General features: G+C 42.5%; 1 protein-coding gene across 4 annotated transcripts in view; it reads left to right on the forward strand.

Moving 5' to 3' along the window:
* tars2 (threonyl-tRNA synthetase 2, mitochondrial) overlaps positions 1-9348 on the forward strand; it is a 31955-nt gene extending 22607 nt beyond the window's left edge. For 2 of the 4 annotated variants that reach the window (XM_040029839.1, XM_040029840.1), the window contains exons 2-18: positions 861-1042; positions 1123-1237; positions 1570-1691; positions 2053-2161; positions 2578-2642; positions 2727-2805; positions 3355-3501; positions 3584-3682; positions 4380-4549; positions 4636-4798; positions 5266-5403; positions 5908-5985; positions 7838-7938; positions 8445-8546; positions 8649-8721; positions 8867-8981; positions 9085-9227. In XM_040029839.1, coding sequence (XP_039885773.1) covers positions 861-1042; positions 1123-1237; positions 1570-1691; positions 2053-2161; positions 2578-2642; positions 2727-2805; positions 3355-3501; positions 3584-3682; positions 4380-4549; positions 4636-4798; positions 5266-5403; positions 5908-5985; positions 7838-7938; positions 8445-8546; positions 8649-8721; positions 8867-8981; positions 9085-9227 — 2001 coding nt within the window. Of the gene's footprint in view, positions 1-860; positions 1043-1122; positions 1238-1569; positions 1692-2052; positions 2162-2577; positions 2643-2726; positions 2806-3354; positions 3502-3583; positions 3683-4379; positions 4550-4635; positions 4799-5265; positions 5404-5907; positions 5986-7837; positions 7939-8444; positions 8547-8648; positions 8722-8866; positions 8982-9084 lie in introns of those variants that run through there. The other 2 variants (XM_040029838.1, XR_005695573.1) reach the window with 2 other exon arrangements.
* The last annotated feature ends 15640 nt before the right edge of the window (positions 9349-24988 follow it).

Raw genomic sequence — 24988 nt, forward strand, 5'->3', positions numbered from 1 at the left:
AAACTTAAAAAAAAGTGTCCTGATGCTTTTTGTGTTGATAAATCAGCTCAGTACTAAAACAAAGAACTTTGTGGACTTCCTGAGGACTTTATGGAAATTTTGTAAGAAAAGTTAGTTTTTGTTTTTTCTAAAAGTCTATAGAGTTTTTTTTTTTTTTTTTTTTGTTTTTTTTTGTTTTTTTTTTGGTTTACGGTCAGTTAATTACGTTTGTTTTTGTTATAACCGACTAAAACAAGTACTGATATAATAATACATGGGTAAAAACTTTTGGATTTTCTTTAAGGCTATTCCTAAAATGTTAATTCTATTTAATTTTACCTTGGGGCCATGGTGATTAAAGGTATTATGGCTTATTAATTAATTAATTGAACAAGTTTAAAATCCATTCCAGTTCATTAATTATGTCATGCCTTATGTCAACACCTCCATAGTCTTATAAAGTAGTCCTTTATACCCTTCATAGATGAAGAATTGTCTTAAGGTGTTATTACAGCTGGTTTAGAAAAGCCTTCACTGCGTTAAACTGACAGGTGTTTCAAATATTTAGTCCATCCCATGCATATTAGTGATGAGTCTGTGCAGTGTAAGCTAAATAGTACGGTAAACATATTGAGGGGCTATGCCTGTGTATGTTTTTGCATTATGTTACTCATTCTGTTGGGGCAGTAAGATAAGTTCAGAATATATTATTGTGTTGCTAAAATCCTAAATGCTTGTCTGTCTCTCTTAGCTTTACTGCATATGCACTTAATTTCTGGAGCTCTTATTTGACTGGTTTTGTCATCTTCAGATTTTAGTTCTTTTGTCCTTTTGCTTCTTGTAAATAATTTCAAAGCAAATCTTTATTTTTTGCTTTACAGGTGAATGCATCTCCTGCCTTATCTGAACGACTGCAGATCTTTGAGGCTCTCAGGGAAAAACGTGGAAATGGGAAGCGTTTTGAATCGACAGAAATGCCCCTCCGTATCCGGCTGGTTGACGGCCGGATAGTTAAGGGAACAGCTGGTGTCACCACACCGCTCTATGTTGCTCGGAGTGTGAGGTAAGTACCCAGTTTATACTGTTTGGTTTAATATGTTTAACTGTCGTGATATAACTGTGCTTTCGCACGTGTTGTTTCAGATTGAAAGGAGCCCTGGTGAGTAAGGTGAATGGGGAACTCTGGGAGCTTGGACGACCCCTAGAGGCAGATTGTGAACTACAACTTCTGGGGTTTGATACAACTGAGGGAAAGCAGGTAATTACACAGTTCCCCGCTGTTAACTTCCTTTAAGTATGTGCAGTTTCCCCTATTTGACCTGTAAGTGTGATGTTGATGAAAAATTAGTTTTGAAGGTTTTTTTAAAAACATTTTCTCACCTCATTCAGCATCATCATAAGTTAGAAAATAAATAAAGATGTTAACATGCCATGTAACATGGCAAACAAAAATTGAAACGACACTTTAACTGGGACCAGCAGTAGTGGGATGAGAGCATCTTTGTGTTTCCTTGCTGTTTTACTCTACCATCCCAACATTACAGTGTAGATGTCTTTGGCGCTCACTCATTACGACCCTTGATTTCACAGGCAGCCTGGAGAACAGGGGCGTGCGTCCTCGGTGGAGTCTTGGAGGGCATGTTTGGTGCTGAGGTGTGCAGAGAAGGAACATCAGAGTTCGGGCTTTTCTGTGATTACCTGTTGGACAACAGGTGATTACTATCTATCAGATATGAGCTCTGTCAAAACTTCATCTTTGTGTGCTCACAAACGCAAAAGAGGTGGTGGTAGTTACATGATGGTTGTTATTTCAGTTTTTCAGCTTCTTTTTGTTTTAAAGGAAAAAAAATCCTGACCTTTCAAATAAAGTGTATATTTTTTATTCTTGAGTTTAATTAGTTCCTAAATTTTATTTATATGCATGCTGTGTATAGCTGTTCATTATTATGTGCTGCTTTAATGACACCGTTTCCACCTTATGTAACTCGTGCCGGCTGTTTGACCTGTATGGCATGCTCCTGATTCTGACTAAACTGCAGCTGAAGTTTTGCCTGAATGTGACTTCATCTACAGTTTTTTGTCTCTGAGTGATGTGGAGGCAAGGTGTAAGGAGGCGGCAGCACTCAAACTTCCTCTCTCTAGACTGGAGCTGAGTATAGAAGAGGTCCAAGAGCTATTCCAGGTCTGCAACATGCTCTGTTTGTTATAATATAATATTGATGACAGACATTTTCAGTGCTGACACATCTTTCTTTAATTCTTTATGTAGAGGAGGTAAGTCTTAATTATCAAATCACTGTGGCATAGCTGTTCAAGCTCCTTCCTCACACTTTTAATGCACCAGCTTATATTACGCCAGGAAGCAGGAAAGTTTTGTTATTTTATATTTATTTCCACTTTAAAAAAAACACTGGTGGTGTAGCAGCGTTGTGTCATGCTGGCTTGAAGCATATCTGAGTAACCTTTGATAGGATGTGAATAGCAGTTATGTTACTCGCTTTTTAAGTGTGACTCCTGTTTTTAGTCCAGCTGTGATATTTGTCTGTCCTCGTGTCCATGTTGAACTTAAAATCAGTTTTCTGTGTTTTCTTCTTACAGAGCAGTAAGCTGAGGCTGCAGTTTGCTGAAGAGCAGATGAATGGCGCCACTGTCACAGTATACAGGCACGTAGGAAAACTTCTTACCTGCCAGTGATTTAAAACACTCACCAGTAAATTAACTGGTTTCAACCATTCTGTGTGGCTCAGGTGTGGAGACACTATAGCGGTCTGCAACGGCCCCCTCCTCCCACACACAGGCCTCCTCACAGTCTTCAAGATGCTGCAGGTATGTGGTTGTGTTTGTGTATCCAGTCAGTGTATTCAGTCCCTTGCTCATCTTTCCGTTTTCTCTTTTTGTGTTTCACTGCCAGTTTATGTATTTTATTGTTTTGCTTTTCTTAACTCAAGAATTTGTTCTATTCCTATGAAAACTGTATTTCATATGGCAGTGCTATCACGATTTTTCACACTCAAACACTATATGACTGCAATGAAAGAGGCAGTGCCATCTCATCAGTTAAAATCTGTTTTATTTGGACCTTCGTGGCCCTCTGTCAGATGGGACACATGCTGTGTGAGTGGAATTTTCCTCATCCATATTGATCCAGGGAGAGAGGAAAGTTTCCATACCAAGCTGTCACTGGGCAGACTGGGATTCCACAACAGAAAGGGCCTGGAAATATCAGCAGCAGGATGTTGTGTTTGTCAGAGGCCAGATTTCTGTTCTGGGCTCTTAGAAACACACGGCCATCCGTCCCTCTCATAACTTTCTCTTTTGCCACGTCCATGTTCACCTATTATTTTCTCCCCACTTTTCATCTCTGTACCATTCCAGCTGTCCTCTGTGACCCTGGCCAACCAGACAGAGTCCTCCGGTTTGACACGACTGTTAGGTGTGGCCTTTCCAGGTGAGAAAGAGAAGGAGGAGTGGGAGAGGGAGCAGGAGGAAGCGAGGAGGCGGGACCACAGACGCATCGGGACGGTAAGACGGAAACCGTACATGGGTACAGAAGATGATGCTATCTTAAAAAGTGAAATAAGAACCTTTTCATGTTCTTACACAGGACCAGGAGCTGTTCTTCTTCAATGAAGTCAGTCCAGGAAGTTGTTTCTTTCTGCCTAAAGGAGCCCACATCTACAACACACTCACAGACTTCATTAAGGTGAATTATTTGTTTGAGCTTATATTTGAATCCCCTAGAACTGCACCATCACAGCCTTGTTACACCTGTAGAAAGCATTACAGATAAGAAACTGTATGAATATAGCGCAGGGACAAAGGGTCGTGGATAAACATGTCATCAAACCTCATATTTGGCCTGGGCCTCTCACTGCTTAGTTTTGGCTTTAAAGAATGAACACAGCATTACACGGGAAACATTTTTTCTCTAGTTAGTTTTGCCTGTTTGTGGTACATCAAAAGTTGTTTAATCAAAAATCAAGAAATAACTGTATAATGGTTCAAATGAACTATCTGCTTGCAGAAAAAACCTGTTAAGTGAGCTCCGGCCCTTTTCAACACCGCTTATGCAACGAAAACCAAAAAATGCCCCACAAGCTTTAATTTGATTATTCAAAATCCAACTGTGACCTTAGTTGGTTTTATATAATGATAAAGTGCCGCTTATGCAGGAAGTTGTTCATTGAGTGTGTGTATTTATTGTTGTTGTCCATTTAAACGTAATAACACGCATCAACATGTGCTCTGCTGATTGTAATGCTGAGGTCATACGTGTTCATGTCAGTGGTCAGGATGTCAGCCTTTTTAGCCTAAAGTCTCTATGCTGTTTGACCCTGTGACCATTTGACCCTGTCCTCCACTCATTGTCACACAAGTCCTTCCTTCCTGACCTCTCATAGTGTGAATACCGAAGGCGAGGCTTCACTGAGGTCGTGACCCCAACGCTATACAGCACTGCGTTATGGGAGCGCTCTGGCCACTGGGAGCACTACAGCAAGAACATGTTCACTGTGAAATCAGAGGACTCTCAGACCTACGCTCTCAAACCCATGAACTGTCCTGCACACTGGTGAACACACACACACACACACACACACCTTACCTACCTGTGCTCGGGTGTCTTTGCAGAGACTGACTCTCCTTTGTTGTGTTCAGCCTGATGTTTGAGCAGCGCGTTCGCTCGTGGAGAGAGCTCCCTCTGCGATGGGCCGACTTCGGGGCGCTGCATCGTAACGAGCTCTCCGGCGCTCTGGGAGGTCTCACTCGCGTTCGCAGGTTCTGCCAGGATGACGCGCACATATTTTGCACACCTGAACAGGTACGCAAACAGGCAGATGATCTCTCGTTTCTAAACCAAGGCATGTTTAAGTGGTACAGACGCTGTAAACGAGACCCACGTGGAACCGCATTTCAGTGATTAGATGGGCTGTGTAAATGACTCCTGAGACATTCCAGGAAGCTTTAGCCTGGATGAATGAAGGTCTTTGTCCTTTTCAGACTTTGCACCTCCGTATGTAAGCCTTTGTGGCTCTGCAGTAAATCTGATCCCCTACATGGAGTCCTGCAGCCTTCCCATGATACTGATCCTTCAGCCTTTCTGTTTGCACCTTGTTAATTCAGAGACGGTGGTCACATGATGATCACCACTATGTCAGCCTGAGAAATTCGATCTTGGTTTGATTTTTACGCTCTCAGTTGTTGTTGGTCTCTCAGCTGTGTACACTTTTCTGTTATTATTATGTCCTCATGTTGACCTCTTCCTGACTTTTCTTTCTTTTTTCCCAGCTGGAAGCAGAGATTGTGACTTGTTTGGACTTTGTGAGGAGCGTCTATCAAGTGTTTGGGTTTTCCTTTCACTGCCTGCTGTCTACGCGACCCACGCCGTGCCTGGGGGAGCCTGAACAGTGGGACACTGCTGAGCAGGTAAACAGACACGTTGACACACTCTCCATCATTTTGTGTGCTAAAAGCAGTCCTACACAAACACAGCTGTTCAACGTGTGTGTGTATATATGTGTACTCTTGAGTGGCAGCCAGGGGGGAGGCATTTCCACTTAACCTATCAGTTATGTAAGTGGTACTTTCCAGTCGAGAGCTGCTTTGCGTCAGGCTGTTGGGTAGATGTATATCTCCAAATCCCCTGAGCACCTTTTAAATGGGCACAGCAGCAATCTAAGCTGATTCAATTGAGTGTAATTTAACATAACAGTTCTGAGCCTGCACAGTTCAAACACAGACATGGAGATCATAATGTGCTTTAATGTACTTATATTCTGTCATGCAACTACTTGCTTACTGTGGACTTTGGTGTGTGTGTGTGTGTGTGTGTGTGTGTGTGTGTGTGTGTGTGTGTGTGTGTGTGTGTGTGTGTGTGTGTGTGTGTGTGTGTGTGTGTGTGTGTGTGTGTGTGTGTGTGTGTGAGAGAAGCAGTTAGAGAGGAGTCTGCAGCAGTTTGGTGAACGCTGGGATTTAAACCCAGGAGACGGAGCGTTCTACGGACCAAAGGTCAGTGAGAAGGAAGACTTGCACTTAATGGACTCAGGAGTAAATGTTGTTTATCACTGTTTGTTTACACCAAAGCATTGTGACATCAGTTTAGTCACTCTGTTCCTCCTTAATGTAAAAAACTTTAAGGGAATGTGTGTTTTGTTTTGTTTTGGTTCTTTTTTGTTTGTTTGGGGTTTTTTTTATGTTGAAGCACTATTAAAGATTTACCAGGAGAGCTGATTAGCTTAGCATATTGACTCAGAAATGGTGGAAGCAGCTACTTTTGTGACAGCTACCAGCACCTCTAAAGCAAGCCAAGAAATGGTTTTAGGGTGGTCTCCATGTGGGATAATTCTTTATCAGGTATAGCAACTTCCAAGTCTTAACTGCCTGACTTGTATCCTCAAACTGGAAAAAAAAACATGACTCTAATGCAGTCCAACTAAAAACTAAATCTAACAGCTGGGTTGTTGCTAATCAAATGCACTTGACTAGCTGATCATCAGAAAGTGTTGCCACTTCTTTTAAAGCAGAAGTTCTGACAGTTGGCTGGTTTGGCCACAATAGGAGTGAACGTCCCAGGAAATTCACCCCAGGGTCAGTCCATGCAATGTTCAGAAAAACCCAAGGTCTACATCTCAGACTCTACGGTCCTCAGTTAGCATGTTAAATGTTAAAAGTTGTGACAGTACAGTTATAAAAAGATTGAACAAGTATGACTTGTTTAGAAAGCCTCTTCTATCTAAAAAGAACAAAAACAATGCTTAGATTTGCAAAGTTCTGAATAAACCAGAGAGCTCTGTAACAATGTCCTTTAGACAGAAGAATCCAAAGTGGAGATGTTTGGTCATAATGCTCGGCAGCACATTTGCAAAATACCGAACGCAGCATATCAGCACAAACGCCTCATAGCAGCTGTCAAGCTCGGTGGTGGAGGGGTGATGATTTGGGCTTGTTCTGGGGCCCCAGGGCCTGGGCCCCTTGTTGAGATGACCAGATGCAACAGAACAACAACTTAATGCACAGCAGCAAATCTACAATACCCCAGTTAAAGTCCAGACCTCAACCTGATTGAAACTCAGTGTAAAGGAGAGTGGGCTAGGACTCTACAGTTGTTGCTCTACCAGCTACTGAATACTGGGCTGCACTCAGTTTTTTCCACAGTAGTCCAGTGAAACCTTTGTTTCTCACAAGCCTGTAACAATGTGTTCATCAGCTTAGAGGTGCTGGCAGGTAGATCATTTTTCCATTTGATACAGAGCCAAGCTTACATTTTCTCTTCATTATATCTGAAATCTTGGGAGAACAACAAACAAGAGCATTTCTCAAGTTTTGACAATAATAAAATTAGATTTAATGATTTTAATTCCTCTAAAGGGGATTTATTTATGTTGCAACGCAGATTAAGACATCTTTGTTCTGCTTCGGCTCTGCACAGAGAAACTACAGACACGAATTATTGTAGTTCACAGAATATTTAGAGGTTTTGTGTGCGTGTGCTTTTGTTTGTTTTTGTTTATTTTTAAATAAAATTGAAACGACAGTGCGGCAATGACCTTTGCTTTTTGGGGGGGTTGAGACTTAATTTATCTTTCCAAGAAGAAGTCGGCCTCAGATAAACGTCAGCGTGCTCATGTGGAAGCACTGAGAGGAGGCGATGGGTGAAGTCAGGTTGAGCTTAACCGCTTGTTGAAACAAAGAAACGCACGTGTATCCAGCATTTTTAAACCACAATCTAAGCAGCTAATCGGCTTCTCTCAGAAACCCATTTCTAATGATTCAGTGCACAAAAAGGTACTTTGTCTCAGAGCGCTAAACTGGAAGGGAAAAGTGAAGCCCGGTAATAACACACGCCTTCATGTTTCATCAGATTGACATCCTGATCAAAGATGCTATTGGCAGACAGCACCAGTGTGCCACGATCCAGCTGGACTTCCAGCTGCCAATCAGATTTGACCTTCAGTACGTCGGGTGAGTCACTCATAAATTTCAGTAGTTGGCATTCAATCTCTTTAACATTCCTGCATCTGCACTGATTTAAACCACTACTCCTTTACAGTTGGCCACTTCTTTTTGTTGAGAATGCATCCTTGTGTATATATATCTATCTCCAGTAATCACTCGGGATAAGATGGCACAAGTCTAACTTTGGGAGCTAATTTGATGATAAAACATTAGCCCTTTATTGGATTTATCAGCTCAAGTGTGTCGAATTTGGGCCACATCTACTGAAGTGTTTTTGATTATAATCTGATTAGATTATATGTTCAACAATAGATTAGTGTCCCATTGTAGAACAGTTTATAGGAAAAGTAGGTTAGAAATAAGCAACAGAGATCTGCATATTTACTTCCACTCAGCTACTTCAATTCAGTATAATGTAAAGTTCACAATACTGTCAAGAAGAGTATTTGTGTCTGTAGCTTGGCCACGCTGCACCACCTCCTGATCTCTTTTTTTTGTAACCTTTCTCTCAGACGAGACGGACAGTTGCACAGACCAGTAATGATCCACAGAGCAGTGCTGGGATCGCTGGAGAGGATGATGGCCATACTGGCTGAAAACTTTGGAGGGAAATGGTGAGAAGATGATAACGCACAAAATCTGAATGTACCCCGTTAGTGGGATTATTGTCCTGTAGCTGTACGCTAACCTGTCACCCCCCTCTGTGCCTCACCCAGGCCTCTGTGGCTGTCTCCGGCTCAGGTCGCAGTTATTCCTGTGGGGGGCAACAATGAGTCGTACGGCAGGCAGGTCAGTGTCTGATGGAAATTTGCTTCGGGTGCATAAGCAGACAAAGTGAACTTTCATCCTGCCATGATTAATTTGTTCTTTAATATAAGAGGTAGATTACAGATACAGTCTTAAAAGAATGAATCCCTCTCTCTCTCCTGTTAAGGTGGTCCAGCAGTTCCATGAAGCTGGCTTTATGGCAGATCTGAATGACGATGAGGGAGCTACCTTAAATAAGAAGATCCGTTCTGCTCAGCTCGCCCAGTATAACTACATATTTGGTAAAGATGAATAACTAAGAGGCTACTTAAAATACTAAAGACTGCGACTGTTTTTCAGTACTGTTGACATATTTGACAGTCTTTTGTGTGTGTTTCTGTGCAGTGGTGGGTGATAAGGAGCGTGAGAGTGGAACAGTGAACGTGAGGAGCAGAGGGGGTAAACAGCTGGGCAGGAGGCCGACAGAGGAGGTGCTGATGTCCCTCACAAAGCTACGGGACACCAGAAGCAACCTCGATGAGTTTTGATGATGTCCTGGAAATAATGACTCACTGATGAAATGTTTGTTTTACATGTTCAGCCTGTTGCACTTTGGCTTTGTCTGAAGAAGCGGCTGGTTAAAGTTGGAATAAAAGTATAAAACACTGATGTTTATGTTCTGCACTCATTGCTGATTTTGTCCTTTAATGGAATTTGCTGATTAAACTGTCCTGCAAAAAAGAGACTGGAGAGAGAGAGATTTAAGGCTATTTAAGGATCGCCACACTCTTAGAAATAATGGTGCCAACTATAAGCACAGAGTCCTGCCACCTGCTCCCATAGGAGAACCCTTTGTGGTTTCTGCTCCAACCTTTTTTCAGCCTTTTGAGAGGAAACGTAACACAAAGGAAATGTGAAAAGTTACACTCAGTCTCTGGCGGTGCTATCCAACACTTCTTACTGTTTACACAAAAATGTGTGAGTTATAGTAGGTTGTATCCTCATGGACACACAACCGTTTGCAGTATAATCACTAGTAACCTTTTAATTTTATACTTGTGTTATAGTAATAAACTTGATAAGGTACACGTGTGTACCTGCACCACCCCCACTTTTGCTTTTCAGATCTGCTTTAATTTCTCATGACAGATTCAAAATGTGAGATTTTGGTCCATGTTGATGCGATCGTATCACACGTGCTGCAGGTTTGTTGGCTGCACATCCATGATGTGTATCTCCTGTTCCACTGCATCCCAAAGGTGCTGTACTGGATTGCGATCTGGTGACTGTGGAGTCCATTTGCATACATTGAACTCAATGTCATGTTCAAGACACCAGTTTGAGATATGAGCTTTATGAAATGATGCGTCATATTTTCTTACTATCAGCTCAAAGGGGTCTGGCCGTTCTCTGACGTCAAAAAAGCATTTTGCCTCAAACTGCTGCTCACTGGATATTTTCTCTAACAAAGTGGATGATGAATGAATTTCACTAGAGCTACATTTCCATCTTTTCTACCCAAAAAGGTTTTACTCTATATCACATTCATTAATAATACAATGATAATAATAATACATGCTATAATTAACAATTTGGATTCGATGACTCACACATGTATTTAAAAGTCTTGGAACAATGATGGATAACAAGGTCACAGCCCACTTCCTGCTATGAGTGACTCATAAGCCGTCTGCAAACAACAGAGAAAAACTGAAAGTCCAACAAAAGCAGTAGGAATGAGAGTGCCTAATAATGGGAACAGTGGAAAAGAACCAACCTGTTAAGAGCCTCCACTGGCACACAGTCCTGGAAAAGTGGGGAAACCCCATAAAGAAACATAAATGATACACCTTTCCACAATAAAAGCCCTCGCCTAGTTTAATGTAATGAGAGCAGGGTTGAGTCTAGAAATGCTAAATGAGTTTTAAAATTAACTGGTATACTGATAAAGGCCATAAGCTAAAATTCAGTGTCCCATCCATGAGTTTAGAAGTACAGATGAAACCCCAGACTCTTCAAATCTCACTTTTTCTTCTACAGGATGCTTAAAATGTTCTTTATATAGTTTCTTATGGAGATTATCCAGGTTTAGACTTTAAGGGTCAGTCACTTGGGTGGAGCTACCTGTTGTAAAGGCTAGGGTAGCGGCCCCTTGGGGAAGGAGGAACTGAACTGAAGAGATTATACTGCTGTGGCATTACTCAGCTACCAATGCAATTTGTTCCCCATAAGCCATCAAACGTGCAAACCTCCTGCTTATATAAGCGTGCGCGGTGCTATCTGAGCAGAAAGCCGGGCATACCTTTAAAAGACTGGAAGAAAGGGAGGACACAGAGGGAGATTTGACTAAAATAGGAGAGAGAGCAGCCGTGTCAGGGCTGTGTGTTTTCATGTGTGTTTAGTGGAAACAGCCAAGTCAAGGTAAAGGTCAAAGGAATTGGAGGTTTTTTCCTTTTTAATTGAGAGAGGGCAGCAGGATGGAAAAGACATCAGTCACAACAGTGACACAGAGGAAGAGTGGGAGGTGTGAGCCCCGAGAGAATAATCTGAGTTGACTGGACAAAAGCAACCGCTTCAACAAAGCACACTGTGAGACAGGTAGAGTGACCGTGTTCAGGTCCTCCCGACATCGCTTAGTGGGCCGCAGAGAGGGAAGCTGGGGCAAATTTGTAAAAGCTCTCTGCTGGAGCTGGTTTGAAAGTACGTTTAATTGAAGCACAGATCTGACTAGAAGCGAGAGTGCAAACACAGGCAGGTAATTTGAGCATCAAATAGTAAATTAGCTGACACTTTTTACCACAAGTCTCACTCATGCAGGGACATTCACACACAGATGGATGCACCGGTGACACCTTAGGGTTCAGTATGACAGGCTGGAGAAGCTGGGATTCAATTTACCGACCTCCTGAATGATAGACCACCCGCTCTACCACCTGAGCTGCTGTGACCCCAACAGAGAATGATTCTAATGGGAACGTTTATCCCATTAGACTGCATAGAAACACCATTAAACACACATTTTTTGCCAGTTAGTTATTTTTGCTTCTTTTTTTTTTATTGCTGAGATATAAATCTGAGATCTGTGGACTTTCTAATACAATGGAGGTGAAGGAAATCTCCTTTGCTGTGCTAACAGCCTTGAAAATGACAGCCGCACTGACAGCTCTACGGAGCTGCACCTACTTCTTGTCACACATCTCTGCCGGTTGTTATTTTAAAAAGTAAACATGTCTCATAAGAAACCTGCGGCTGAAAGAGAGCTGTGCTGAGCTGTGGATGCATCCCCGCTGAGACCCAAAAATGATTATCAGACAGAGCAGCAGCTGAAATAACAGCTAATGGCTTAAAGAGAAATACAAAGACATAAGACAATAATAAGAAAGCTTAACTTCCATTTGCAGTGAGTCAGAATAGGTGACTGGCAAAACTTGTGGCTGGTACTGTATGCTTGTGAGAAGTTGGGAATGTTGAATTATAAAAAAGTAAATGTCAATGGTGTCTATTTATTACGTCACATACAGCCAAATTTAAAGTCTTTCATTGTCCCACAAACTTTTTGCCCAACTAGTAAGTGGAGAAACGGAGTCATGTGAAAGGGAAACTTTTCACAGGGCTGTGCACCCCAACAACTCTTGGAACCAGTTTTAGGAGCAATAAACTTTGACTGGGTCATTGCAGTACTTTATTCATTTTTAAGGCATTCTGTTGTTCTTGGGGCCACTGTCCTGCTGCGTGACCCAGTTTTTAGCTTTAGCTGTTGGACAGATGGCTTTACGTATGGCTCTAGAATAATTTGGTATATGGAGGAGTTCATGGTCGACCATACCTGCAAAACAAGCCCAAAATCATCACCCCTCCACCGCCGTGCTTGACAGCTGGTATGATGTGTTTCTGCTGATATGTTTTCTTCAGATGTAGCTTTGTAACTCTAAGTCGTGCTGAGACGAGACCTTTTCCTGGAAACCTTTGCAAACAAGCCATGTTTGTTCAGTCTTTATCTAATTGTACGGTCGTGAACGCTAACATTAAACATGCTAACTGACAGTCTGACACGTAGGTTTTTGGGTTTCTTGCACTGGCTCCATAGTTTGAACATTTGCCTAGCAAGCAAAAGGTCACCATTGATGAGTAGCCAGTGTAAAATTCAGAGTTATCCACTGTGGTGACCCTTTGTGGGAAGGGAGCAGCCAAAAGTGGCTTCTGACCATTGCATGGTCTGACCTTGAGAGGAATTTGTTGGGACATCTGCTCCTGGATTGTTTTATTGTGTTTCCCACAAACCTGAATGCTTCAACCTGCCAAAATATCAGCTTTTATAGAGCTGCTCACGCGCGCTGATGATCAGTTGATTAGCAGCACTTGGCTGCTACTTACCCTCTGCACTAAGGGTGCACTTTACTCTTGCAGTTTCCCTGGGCTGCATAGAGTCCTGTGAAAACTTTTTTTTTGCATGACTGCATTTTACATTGATGCTAAAAAATAATTTACTGCTGGTGCCTGTAGGAAGGTCAGGGAACAAAGTCACTTAGATTCATCCCCTGGGTGAATCGACTGGCAATCTTATTAGCAATGCTGCAAGTGTAGCTAATGGTTAAACAGAAGCAATGTGTCCCTGGTCCTCTGAATAATCGATATAACACATGTGATAAATGTTAGGGGTTTGTTTTGTTCTTTTTTTGTTTAAGAATACAAAACCAACAAACTCAGTATTATACATAGTTTAAAAAAAATATTGAGTCATAAAAGAGATAAAAAAGAAGGAGTCTGTACTTTGTCCTTGTGTTTAAACAACTTATCAGCCTCTTAGATGATTATGGTAGCTGCTTGTAGCGGAGAACCAGACGGCCTTACAATACAGCAGATACCATTTTTACCTAAATCGGATCTAAATGGACTCATAAACTCAATCTGTGCTTTTACAGGATTTATCAAACATGTTTGTCTCCTGAATCTCAGTTATTATATCACAGACATGATATACAGCTGAAACAATGTCTGATAACATGGAATGAATAGTTGATTAATGATAACAGTTAACATTAGAGGACGTTTGGGTTTGTTTTTAAAGCAGACAGCTACACAGAGACACTACACTGTGTTAGTCATTTATTAGAAAATCAGCTTTATTGGATTATTGATTCACAGGTTTTGAACTGAAGTTGTAAAAGTCTCTTTGCCTTTTATAACACAAAAACTGAACATCTTTGTACTTGTCAGACTGATGAGACCTCTGAATAGTCCGAATGTGACTCAAACAGTTGCGATCCTAGATGTCCTGCAGTATTCATCACGTTGATTATAGGTCTATTGTAAGGCTGGGCTCTCTTTGCTGGAGGCTTTGTCCAAAATGGGGCGATAAATGCGACACAGACGCCACAGCCACCCGCCAACATTGCACAGTAGTTGCGTAGTGATGACACAGGCAATTAACTCCAGTAAACACAGCTCTAATCTTTACCAGATAACTATATCAGCCTCCTGTTGCACTCCTCATGTCCCCACTGTGCCCATCCTCCATCATTACTATCTCTGCTCTCACACACACACAAAGCAATCCTTCATTCAACTGGTGGAGTCGAACAGAGTTCACAGGAAATTATTTTTAGCTAGAGAGACTTACCACAAGTAAGGCTGCTGCGGAAAAGCTTTTTGCTTTGGAAGGACAGTGAAGAGAATTCATTCATAATGACATGAACGGATATCTTCAGAATTTTAATGTTGGAATAAGCCCGATGGGAAAGTCATAAAGAACTGTCCATCTGTTCCAGAGTCTAAAGACACACATGTTAGGATGGGTGACTCTGATTTGGCCGTATCTGTGGATGCGAGCTAGATAAAGATCCTAAAATTCCCAGAAGAAAGCGCTGTAATGTAAAGATCTTTATGTTCTCATTCAGACTAGAAAAGCACTGTTTAAATGCCAGTCCATATCTAATTCATCTACTCAAAGTTGTTTCTTTTTTCTCCATCTTCTTAAAATAAGTAACAGGGTTTGGATGTAAGGTCACATAACGTGGACTTCCTTCTCACCGATTTAAAGTCTGATCAAGATTTAGTGACGTTTGAATCGGTCTCTAACGACATTAAAAAATATGCTTCACATAGTTTCCCAGAACCCAAGATGACATCTTTGGACAAAAATCTCAAAGAGATTCACTTGAAATCATTTTTGACAAGGACAATCCTCACATCTGAGAAATGACGACGGTCATAATTTGGTCACTAAGGTAGTTAATCTGCAGGAGCTCTAATGCTGGATCAATATGATCCAAAAGCAGATTTAGTTTAGTTTTTGCGTTAAGCTTTTATTAAATAATACTTAAAGATGTTTGTTTTGGGGGTTTTTTTTTGGTTTTTTGTTTGAAGCCATTGCTTACTGTAAACATCCGGGCTGGGGGGAGGTAATAATGGAAAATCACTTTGTGGTTGTGAAATGTCAGATTTGGAGATCGCCGTTGTCCTGGAAGTCCCGTTTTCCTGGTGGGAGGCAGGCAGACTGAGAGGCAGTGACCCAGGCATGGAGGCAGAGTCTAACAGGACGGCTAGAGGAAGATAAACAAGCTGCTCTGTATTGTTCTCCTGGTATCACTGAGAAGCTGTCAGCCTGAGTGATTGAAGGGCTCAACCTCCCAAAATAGGCCCTGCAAGGCCGCGCTGCCTTTCCCTTCCACCCTGTTATAAATAACCTGTGTGTGTGCGTGTGTGTGTGTGTGTGTGGGCGAGCAGCCTGTGTTCATGCATTTCATGTTAGTGTGTGTTTTAGATAGTGTTAATAAAGAAAGAGTGTGTGCAAGCAAAGGGAGACAAATATGAGAACTGCCAGAGCATTCTTAGAAAGTGAAGCCACTGAAAACAATGACAGGAGGTCTGTGAGGCTCACAGCCAAACGGTGACAGGAGCCCAGCGGTCGAGACCCTCGACCAACCACTTCTTCTAACACACATTCCTAGTTTAGAGTCTTTAACCTGCAGTAAACTCCCACTCCCTCCAATTTCCACACTTCAGTACTGCACGTCGTCTGTGCACGTGCATGCTCCCATGCCTTTGAGTCATGTTAATGTTTGGATAGGGGCTTGTAAATTACCACCTGAGGGAATATCCCTAGATCATTAGTACTATACTCTGTTCAACAGGTGTGCCAATTGGGGTAAAAGTTTCAAGCAAACATATGATGGCACTGCAGCATCAGTGCAAGCAAATCATGCACTCGGGTGGGGAGGGGATTCGTTTTCTTGTGTGCGCTGCCGAGTAACAATCAAATAAAAAAGAAAAGTTACTTCTTAATAGGACAGCGGAATAAAACTGTCAGAAAGCTTTCTGCTTCTGACTGGATACCCCCAAAACCTCAGCCCACCCAGGCGCTCTCTCTTCTCTCCATCTCCATTTCCAGTAATTCTTCTGGGTCCAGTAACTCTGTTCAGCTAAGAGCCATCTCTTAGTTTACACTCAAAGAGTTTTTGGGTATCCTTATTTGAGCTGGCTGCTCTCTCCACCCGTCAGTCGGGCTCCACTCTAATCCGCCAGTGTGCCATTCTCGCCTTTGATTCAAACGTGCCCTTGCACTTGGCTTTAGACTAATTTCAAAGTAATGGATGCTCCAGCATGTACACACTCGCACCCAGCCGACAAATTGTGCCAAGCTGCGGAAGTCACACTCGCAAAGACAAACAGATAGCTCGCAGCTCGGCACAGTGGCGTACAGTCTCGGGCTGGCCTCGGACTGCTCCAAAGTATTCCTGCTATGCTCAGCACACTGCTGACCTGATTTCCTATCGTGCTTCTCATCGGAGCGGGATACCTAGAGAGAGAGAGAGCAGACAGAGGCCAGAGAAAGAAGCTCTTTCTTCAGCCAAGAGACTCTGTGTGGAAGAGGCATTTTGGTTTATTGTTCTAGCCAACCTGTCGACTCACTCTCAAGAGGGAGGAGTTTTAGGGTTCAAGGGAAGGTCAGAGGTCATGTTGACTCTCAGGACCATTTAGTAAGCAAGGAGAATAAATTAACCCCCCTGGGAACGTGCAAATATTTACAGCTGACATTCTCCCCTCTCAACAAGTCACTGTAGAAAACGTTTTATTAGGAAAGCTGAAGTGGAAAGGCTCTTGAAGCAAGCACCAGTTTTGAGTTTTCTTGCATGACTTTGGGCCAACTCATGCAGAAGACGCCCATGCTCTAATATCCCATTACTGGTGCTTGTGTTGTCTTTTTGTTGTTGAACCAAAGCAGACTTTAGAAATCAAGAGGCAGTAAAAAAGAAAAGCTGACAGAAAAGCTCAGGGTGTGCCGAGAATCTGCACCGAGAGACTTCCAAGATGCATGATAACCATTTAAAACTGACAATCCAGTTGATTTACTTTTGCTTATGTAACAAAAAAAAAAGCGTTTAGGATGTGGAGGAAATTAAAGTGATAATCCCAGGCCATTTATCACCAGTTACAGAATAAATATTATATTATTTGCAATCCAGACGTTATTTAAGATAACATTTGTCTTAGAATCGATTCGGAGCCCTGCACTGTAAACTGAAGGTGCAGTGCAAAGTGTATTCATTCAGAAATCCAGTCCACCAGAGTTCATTTGTTATATACCGGTCGTCTTCAGTGCACACTGAATAAACATCTCAGTACACTATGCAGAGACCGGTGCAGCCTTGGAGGAGTAAGCTGAGGAGAGGCTGACCTCGGACTTTGACCCCAGGTTGTTTTCAGGAGGTAATTCAAACCTCCCGAGGGAAAGGGAGACGGACCAGTCGGTTCATACGGGTCTAAGGGAGGGGAGGGTGCGCTGCCAAGTCTTTGGCATAGATGTGGTTTCGGGCATGTTTAAATGATGCAAAGGTTTATTCAGCTATTTCATAACTGTTTTCTGAGTGTGTCATGATTATTTGTTTTAATCATTTTACACTTGCGTAAGTTTATTGGAGAGGGTTTGTGTGTGTGTGTGTGTGTGTGTGTGTGTGTGTGTGTCTGTGTGCATGCGCGCGTGTCTGTGTGGTCATATCAAACGAGCTTAACCTCCTCTTTGTGTGTCTTTTTCTTTTTAGTCAACTGAAAAAAAGTATTTCAGGCACCTTCTAAAGAATAACAGAACAACAACCAGACCCCCAAAGTCCACAAAAAAAACATGCTCTTTGCACACACTGTGAAAAAACTGAATTGTGAAACTGACAAGTTGCACAGTTGGCAAAATGTATGTGCAAGAAAAAGAAAATCCTCTGACATATCTTCTTTAATCCTACACAGCGTCTAATGACTAGATGGTTTCCCGTCGTGCTCAGGCCTCAGATAATATTAGAGTTTCTGCTGAGGTTGGACTATAATTCAAACAAGGCTCTCAGCTCCTCCAGGGCCCCTTGTATCATTTTGGTGTGTGGTAATTCAGTTAAATGCAAATTTCAGTGGGAATGTCCATTATTCAGACACAGTATCAGCTCAGATGTTGGGGGCCTCCTTCACAGCCCAGCATTATTAACCAGTGTTGCGTCTCTGTTGTGTAGAGCTCTGGGCCCCCCAGCATCACAGTTTGGCTGGGGCACTGGTGCATTTCTTTGCAGCATTAGGTTAAGTGGGTCTTATTTGAAATTCTATGCAAAATTAAAATAATGTGAAAAGCATTAAATGCATAGAAGACATGATATAAATCAATATAGATGGCAGTACAAAATACACTTCATTAGGTTCACCTGTTCAACTGCTTGTTAACGCACATATATAATAGTCCAGTGGCCTCCCAGGATGTCAAGTGAATGCACTTGGTAACTGCCGCCACTTTACTACGAGTTGAGGTTGGCTCCAAAAGCGAGTCAGTCTGATATTAAAATGCACAAATCTACAGTAGAAATAACAATGTTTACAGCCTGGTATACAACACGTTTAGTTTCTATAGCTTGGTTTTATTTAAAGATACTTATATTGACCAAAACATCAAACTCAAGTTTTGAAAACAGAAGTCATAAGTCAGTACCTTTTTTAACTGTCTTGACCAAGAACCTGTTTCAGACCTTTGAATCTTGTCTTTACATGTAGATTTGCACATATATATATGTTGATGTGCCAAACAGAAATGGTCAGTAACACGCTAGCAGCAGTGTAAGATCAGTTTTATCAGGGATAAAAATAATTTAGCAGAGGCACAGATATCAAAACCAGTTGGAGGGTAGGGTGAAGGGGGAATAACTCCATCCACTCCTGCAAACTGCACCCAGATTTTTGGCATATAGGCATGTTTGACTTTAGCAGTGAGCTTGAAACACTGCCTCGCAGAGCATCACTGTAGACTCTAAATCTATGTTGATGTATTTTTGAACTCCACTTACACAGGGTGTGCTTCCTACAAATGTCAGGGTCCCTTAACTGACACAAGGCTGTTTGTAATGGGTTAATTCAATTAGATTTAACAAAATATACACTTTAAATAGTAATTTCTTACAGCGGAACAGTCAGTATTTAGGTCATTTTAATAAAGTTTGCATTCAAGCAGTATTTGAAGGGAGAACCTGAATGTTTCAGTCACATGTGCTCTTAATTGAGCCTTATGTGTAGTATGAATAGCCATGAGGGAGGCATTTATCTGTAGAAAAAAGTTGTAAAGCCCCCTATAAGAGCATTTATGGATGACCTCACCAGGTCACCGGGGGTAGGTGGATGCTCCAAGGACTCGAAGAACTCATCAACTTGTCACAGATGGATTTCAAGCCTGCCAAGCCTAGAGCATTAGTAATGAGGAAGGGGAAGGTGACTGACAAGTTCTGCTTTAGTGTGGGAGGCATCCCGATTCCATCAGTCACAGAGAAGCCTGTCAAGAACCTTGGCAGGATGTTTGATAGCACCCTGAAGGACACTGCAGCTTTCCAAGTGACCAACAGTGAGCTGGGCAACTGGCCCTTAGCAGGATAAATCAGGGCTGCCAGGAAAGTTTAAAGTTTAAAATTTACCTGCATGGCATCTTGCCTCAACTTGTCTGACCACAGCAGGTCTATGAGGCTCCACTCAGAAGGATTAGCCACTACCTGCGCTGGTGGTTGTAACTACCCTGAAGTCTCAGCAGTATTGGACTTTATAGCAGCAAGAACAAGCGGCAACTCCCTCTTTCAGTAATCAGAATTCATGGTCACCCGGGCCAAGTAAGTGATTTTGTACAGGAACTCCAGCAACTCCAGCTACAATAAAGTCTCTGCAGCAGGCATCGAGGTCAGAACATAGAGGAAGTGGAAGGCATGTGAGGCCTAATTCTGGCTGGAGCACAGCGAGCCGGTGGTAAAAGTGGCATCAGGGTGAGTAGGGTTTAGAAACTTTCCGTGGCCTCTTTATAGCAAGGCCCAAGGGAAAGAAGGATGCCAGCTTCTCCAAGAAGAGGTTCGTGTAGGGGTTGAAGAAGGCCACTATTGCAGGTCATTAGGGATACGGCGACAAGGAGCATGGATACCATGGAAATAGATGTTGGACCTGGATATGATTTGATCCCCACCAGATACTGTAAGTTTCCTGATTCAGTCAGTCTACGACTTTCTTCCCATCAATCCGATCTGCACCCACTGCACCCCTATAGCACTGGGAGAAGGCTGCTGTCACTGGCTCCATGACCAGGTGCTGAGAGTGACAGCAGATGTCATCAGCACGGGGATAGCTCACAGCAGGCAGCAACAACCTACAAGACATCCTACAAACCATCATCTTTGTCAGGGCTGGGCAAAAGCCTCAGCAGCATATAGGTCGGCTCCTGGCAACAGCATGGAATTGGCAGCTGAAGGTTGACCTTGGGAAGCAGCTCAAATTCCCAGACATCATCACAGAGACCTCACTCAGGTCCGACATGGTCCTGGTGTCAGAAATTACAGGACAAGTGGTCCTTCTGGAATTGACTGTCCCCCCAGGAAGACCGTCTGGAGGAGGCTTTTAAGAGCAAGAAGGCAAGGTATGGGGGGCTTATGGCTGATTGCTGAACCAGGGAAGACCCAGTGTTATCCAGACTCTTTGCAGGCCAGCCTCTCTATGTGGCACTGATAGAGACAGATAGAAATTTCCAAAACCTTAGAGCCATCAAGAACACCACACATGCAGCACAAAAGACATCAAGGTCCCCCTGACTGGGTCGCCTGGCCGAGGTTGTTTGATGTTGAAACACCCAATGACCCCAGACCTGATGACATCACTGATGATGTGTCCAAGATGCATCCAAAAATCCTCAAAAGAACCATAAAACCTATGAAAATCCAGTTAAAAGTTTAAAATCTGTGCCCTCCTCCACATTTTCCAAAACTGTTAAGCGTAATCTAGACCCTGGACCTTATTTTTGACACCGCTGATCTAAATGGCTGATATGAGGTTGTTGTGTTGTATTTGAGCTGTTTTGGTCTGTTAAATTTGCTGGTTTTGTTGTGAGTCTGGAAGTAAGTGTAAACCTATGATCTCAGTGTCACTTTGTCACTTCCTGTTTTACTTTGAAGGTTGGTTCTCTTCTCGTTATAGTTTCACTTCCTGCATTTTCCTTCCCCCAAAGTGATTTTCTCCCCTACACTTATCAGACTCCTTTGTGTTTAATTGCTTTCACCTTTGCCTTCATCCCTCCTGTTTCTCCTCCTGAGTCAGTCCTGTGTGTGTTTGTGTGTTAGTATAAAGTCCTGTCAGTTTACTGTGTGCACAGGGCTGTTTGCTAACCTCCCCAGATTGTACATGCCCCGCTTTTCCTTTTTTTCATGTGCCTCTGTGAGGTTATTTCCTTGAGTTTAGTCTAGTTTTCTGGATTTTGCTAGAAGCTTTGTGTAGCTCATTATTTTCATACTTTTGTTTGTGAAAAATGTTTGATTCCTGACAATCAACATCCTTGAGCCTTCCCGGGTAGTCCAGCTTCCTCTCAATGACATGCATGGGGTTAAGTTTATAGGTGACTAAACTGAGTGGAGGTGTGATTGTGAGCATGAATGGTTGTCTGTCTCTGTGTTAGCCTTTGACAGAGTGGTGACCTGTCCAGTGTGTACCTCACCTCTCGGCCTGTGTAGCTGGGATAGTCTCCAGGCTCCCCGTGACCCCAGACTGGATAAGCAGAAGAAGAAGATGGATGGATGGAACATCTTTATGTCCTCTGAAACAACTTGTTATACTTCTCTTTTTCTAGTTTTCTGAATCTGAAGAAACTGTAATTCCTAGTTTGTTTTTTTTAAATCAGTTAAGCGAATCTTTTCATGTAAAGTGCTCTTGTCTGGGAATCGCTGGCACAGACAACGTCAGTGAAACCTTTTGAATTAACCACTGCCAAGTCTGAGGCATGTTTTCTTTTGGAAAAGAGTCATGTGATCAGGCGTGACAAATCATGTAAGGACAGGGAATGATTGATAAGACCAGAACCCGGGCAGCGAACAGAGCCTATCAAGTTCTCAAACAGCAGCGATTCCAAAATAGTCGGTTTTAAGTTTCCAGAAGTGTCCCAGCTGAGTGAATTCAAAGCGTGAGTGCAGCAGCTCGTCCTTACAGACCAGCAAAGTGAGTTAACTTTTGTCCTTTAAATGTACAGCAGCGACCGAACATTATTCTCATCTGATGTGAGCAGGGTCTCTCATCAGTGCTCCAGATCTCCATAAAAGAACAATACAGGAATTCATCAGCAGCAGCAGCAGTTAATTGACGCACAGGCTGTGATACATTCTTTAACCAATCGACCGTAAACACATAGAAGAGCTTATTACCCTTATACTACTTATTCTCTCTGTGTCTTCTGACCCCAACATGCCCGAGCTGTACCATACGTGCCTCCTGACACATACCATGAATCGTGCTGTTTGTTGTGATTATGCGTATATACTGTAGGTGGCCCAGTGGCTTCTCTGAATGAGCAACAATTGCTCTTTGTTTGAATAATTGGAACAAGGTTATTTCAGCAGTTTCGTCAGCCAATTAGGCCCCGACTGAGCTGACCTCTCCCTCTCATGTGCTTGTCTCGCCAGCGACCCCTGGAAATCGTCATTAGAGCGCTCCTCCCATAGACGGCCTTATTTCCCTCTCTACCGTACACCCCCACCTCACTGCCTCCTCTTCACTGCCTTGGCAATAAAGTCTTCCTCTTTGAGGTGTACTGAGGAGCTGTGCTTGCAGTTTCTCAGAAGTCAATTTCAAGCTGAAATACTTTTAGTGAAATAGTATCTCTCGTGGCTCTCTCAGCGTCATCCAAAGTAGACTGTAAAGATGTCAGTCGATTTTTCTCCTCTGGCTCTTTGCGCCCTTTTCAGAGCACCAGTCCCGCTTTGATCCAGACTCTGGCACAGGATTGGTGGAATGGAGCAAATATTGACTCCATCTGAGCCAGACAAATCACTCCCCCTTCCTGCTTTCTTTTTCTTTCAGTCTCCTTTACACTTGCTCAGTTCCCGTCTAATCTGCCATTACCTCTTTCTCTCACATTCCCTTTCATGTCTTTTCTGCTGCTGCTTTTCTTTTCACCCCCTTTGTGTCCCTGTCTGTCATTTTCTCTCTCCCTCTCCCTCTCTCTTCTCTCTCCAGGCTTCTCAGGCTGTCGGTACTGTTAGGTCAGGCCTCCTCCCCTTCTCAGCTGCCCGTGAAGCTCTCTCTGTCTCACTTTAAAGCTACTTTGGGTTTCAACACCTGCCTGTGCTGTATGTTCAAATGTTCAACTGCATGCTTCTGCCTTGAGCCTAGAACGTGCTGCCTCATCTGAGAGTGTGCAAACATGCACGGGCATCGTGTGAAGGTATTCGCGACGGTACGTGCCAACACGCTTTCATGTGATGCTCATATGTGCTCCAGCCGACTGCAGCGGAGAGATCAAGAAACGAAAAGCCTTTTTCAAATTAAACTTTCATAGTTTTCGCTCTTTGTTTGTTTTTATGTTTGCTGCTGATGCAACCCCAGTTTTTTTATATGTGCAGATCATGTTAAACTATTGATGTGCACACTCACTCCAGTGTGAACTATAGAAGACTAAGGCTGAGGCAATACTTCTGCAAAGTTACGTGTAGACATGTTTGCAAACCAGAGCAGAGAAAGAGCTTACAGGTTACCCAAAACCTCAACGTTCTGTTTAACTGTCAGTTCAAAACATTGTTGTTTTTCCTGAGAACCGAGGAAAAAAGAATCTTTTTTGTGATTTCCTCCATCCTTGGTGCTAAAAGAGGCCACCCAAACACACGAGATATCAGTAGAAAGCCCAGGATGTCTTCTATTTAGTATTTGGACTTAGTAGCTCAAATAAGTCAAAAGACAGATCAAAAACAAATGTCCGTTACAGAGGACATAAATGAATAGGCTGCTTCTCAGGAGGATATATTGGGCTAAGTTCACCAAGTCCAAATACTACATTACACATTACACAAGCATGATGATCTTCATCATAATCTTCATTTATGTGATGCCTAGAGAAATCTGTTCTGGCAAAACTTGTGTAAAAATATTGGAGCGGCAGACATTATCTTTCGGCAACCCTGATGCATCTACCAAAATTTGTGCCAATGTGTGGAAGCTTGTTTCCTTCGCTGAAAAAAACAAAACAGAAAAATGTAACTTTTTCTGTCCATAACTCAAAATTCTGAGTTGTTGTGTCAAAATTTCAACTCAAGCTTTAGAGAAAATTCCTCAAAAATTTGAAATAACTCAAAATTTTGACTTTGCTTCACCAATCAGGAAGTGGATTTTTTTATTTCAGTGATAGAAGCAACCTTCCATACCAACGCATGTGTCCAACTGAGAATTGTTTTACTCAAATCTGACACAGTCCCAATGATTATTACATTTTCATTTTCCTCTCAACTCTCTATAAGTCCATGTGATGTCCAGCTGTGCACATGTGGTACGTGTCCTGTGAGTTCACAGTGAGTGAGTGGGTTTACCTGCCTGCTGCCAGCTCTGCTTAGGCAACATCCTTAAATGGAGCAGTCAGAAGAGTGACCAGATCCCAACAAACTACATGTGTTTGTGTGGGACAACTACTGAGAGGTAGCCTGAATGTCTGGATTGTATTTCACTGTTATTTCAGCTGCTCCTCTGTCTGGTAGCAGTTTTTTGGGTTTCTGTGTGCTGCAGATTGGCATGTCTTTTTTGAGCCATATCTGACAATTTTAGCACTTTTGACACATAATGACACAGACATGATGACACAGACATACTTTAACAGAAATGTCCTGGTGTGAAATTCAAAAATAACTCCCGTGAAAAAAAGATAAAAACAATATTTCTCAGAATATAGCGCTGCTTCATTTTTTGTGGTAGTTTCCATCATATTGAAGAAAAAGCAGAAAAGCTTGTGACAGTTCATCAATGAAGTGCAGTCCCACATAAAGAGGGTCATCTGGTCAACCTGGTAGTG

This window comes from Simochromis diagramma, unplaced genomic scaffold, assembly GCF_900408965.1.
Source record: "Simochromis diagramma unplaced genomic scaffold, fSimDia1.1 OVJJ01000361.1, whole genome shotgun sequence".
Taxonomy (NCBI): Eukaryota; Metazoa; Chordata; class Actinopteri; order Cichliformes; family Cichlidae; genus Simochromis; species Simochromis diagramma.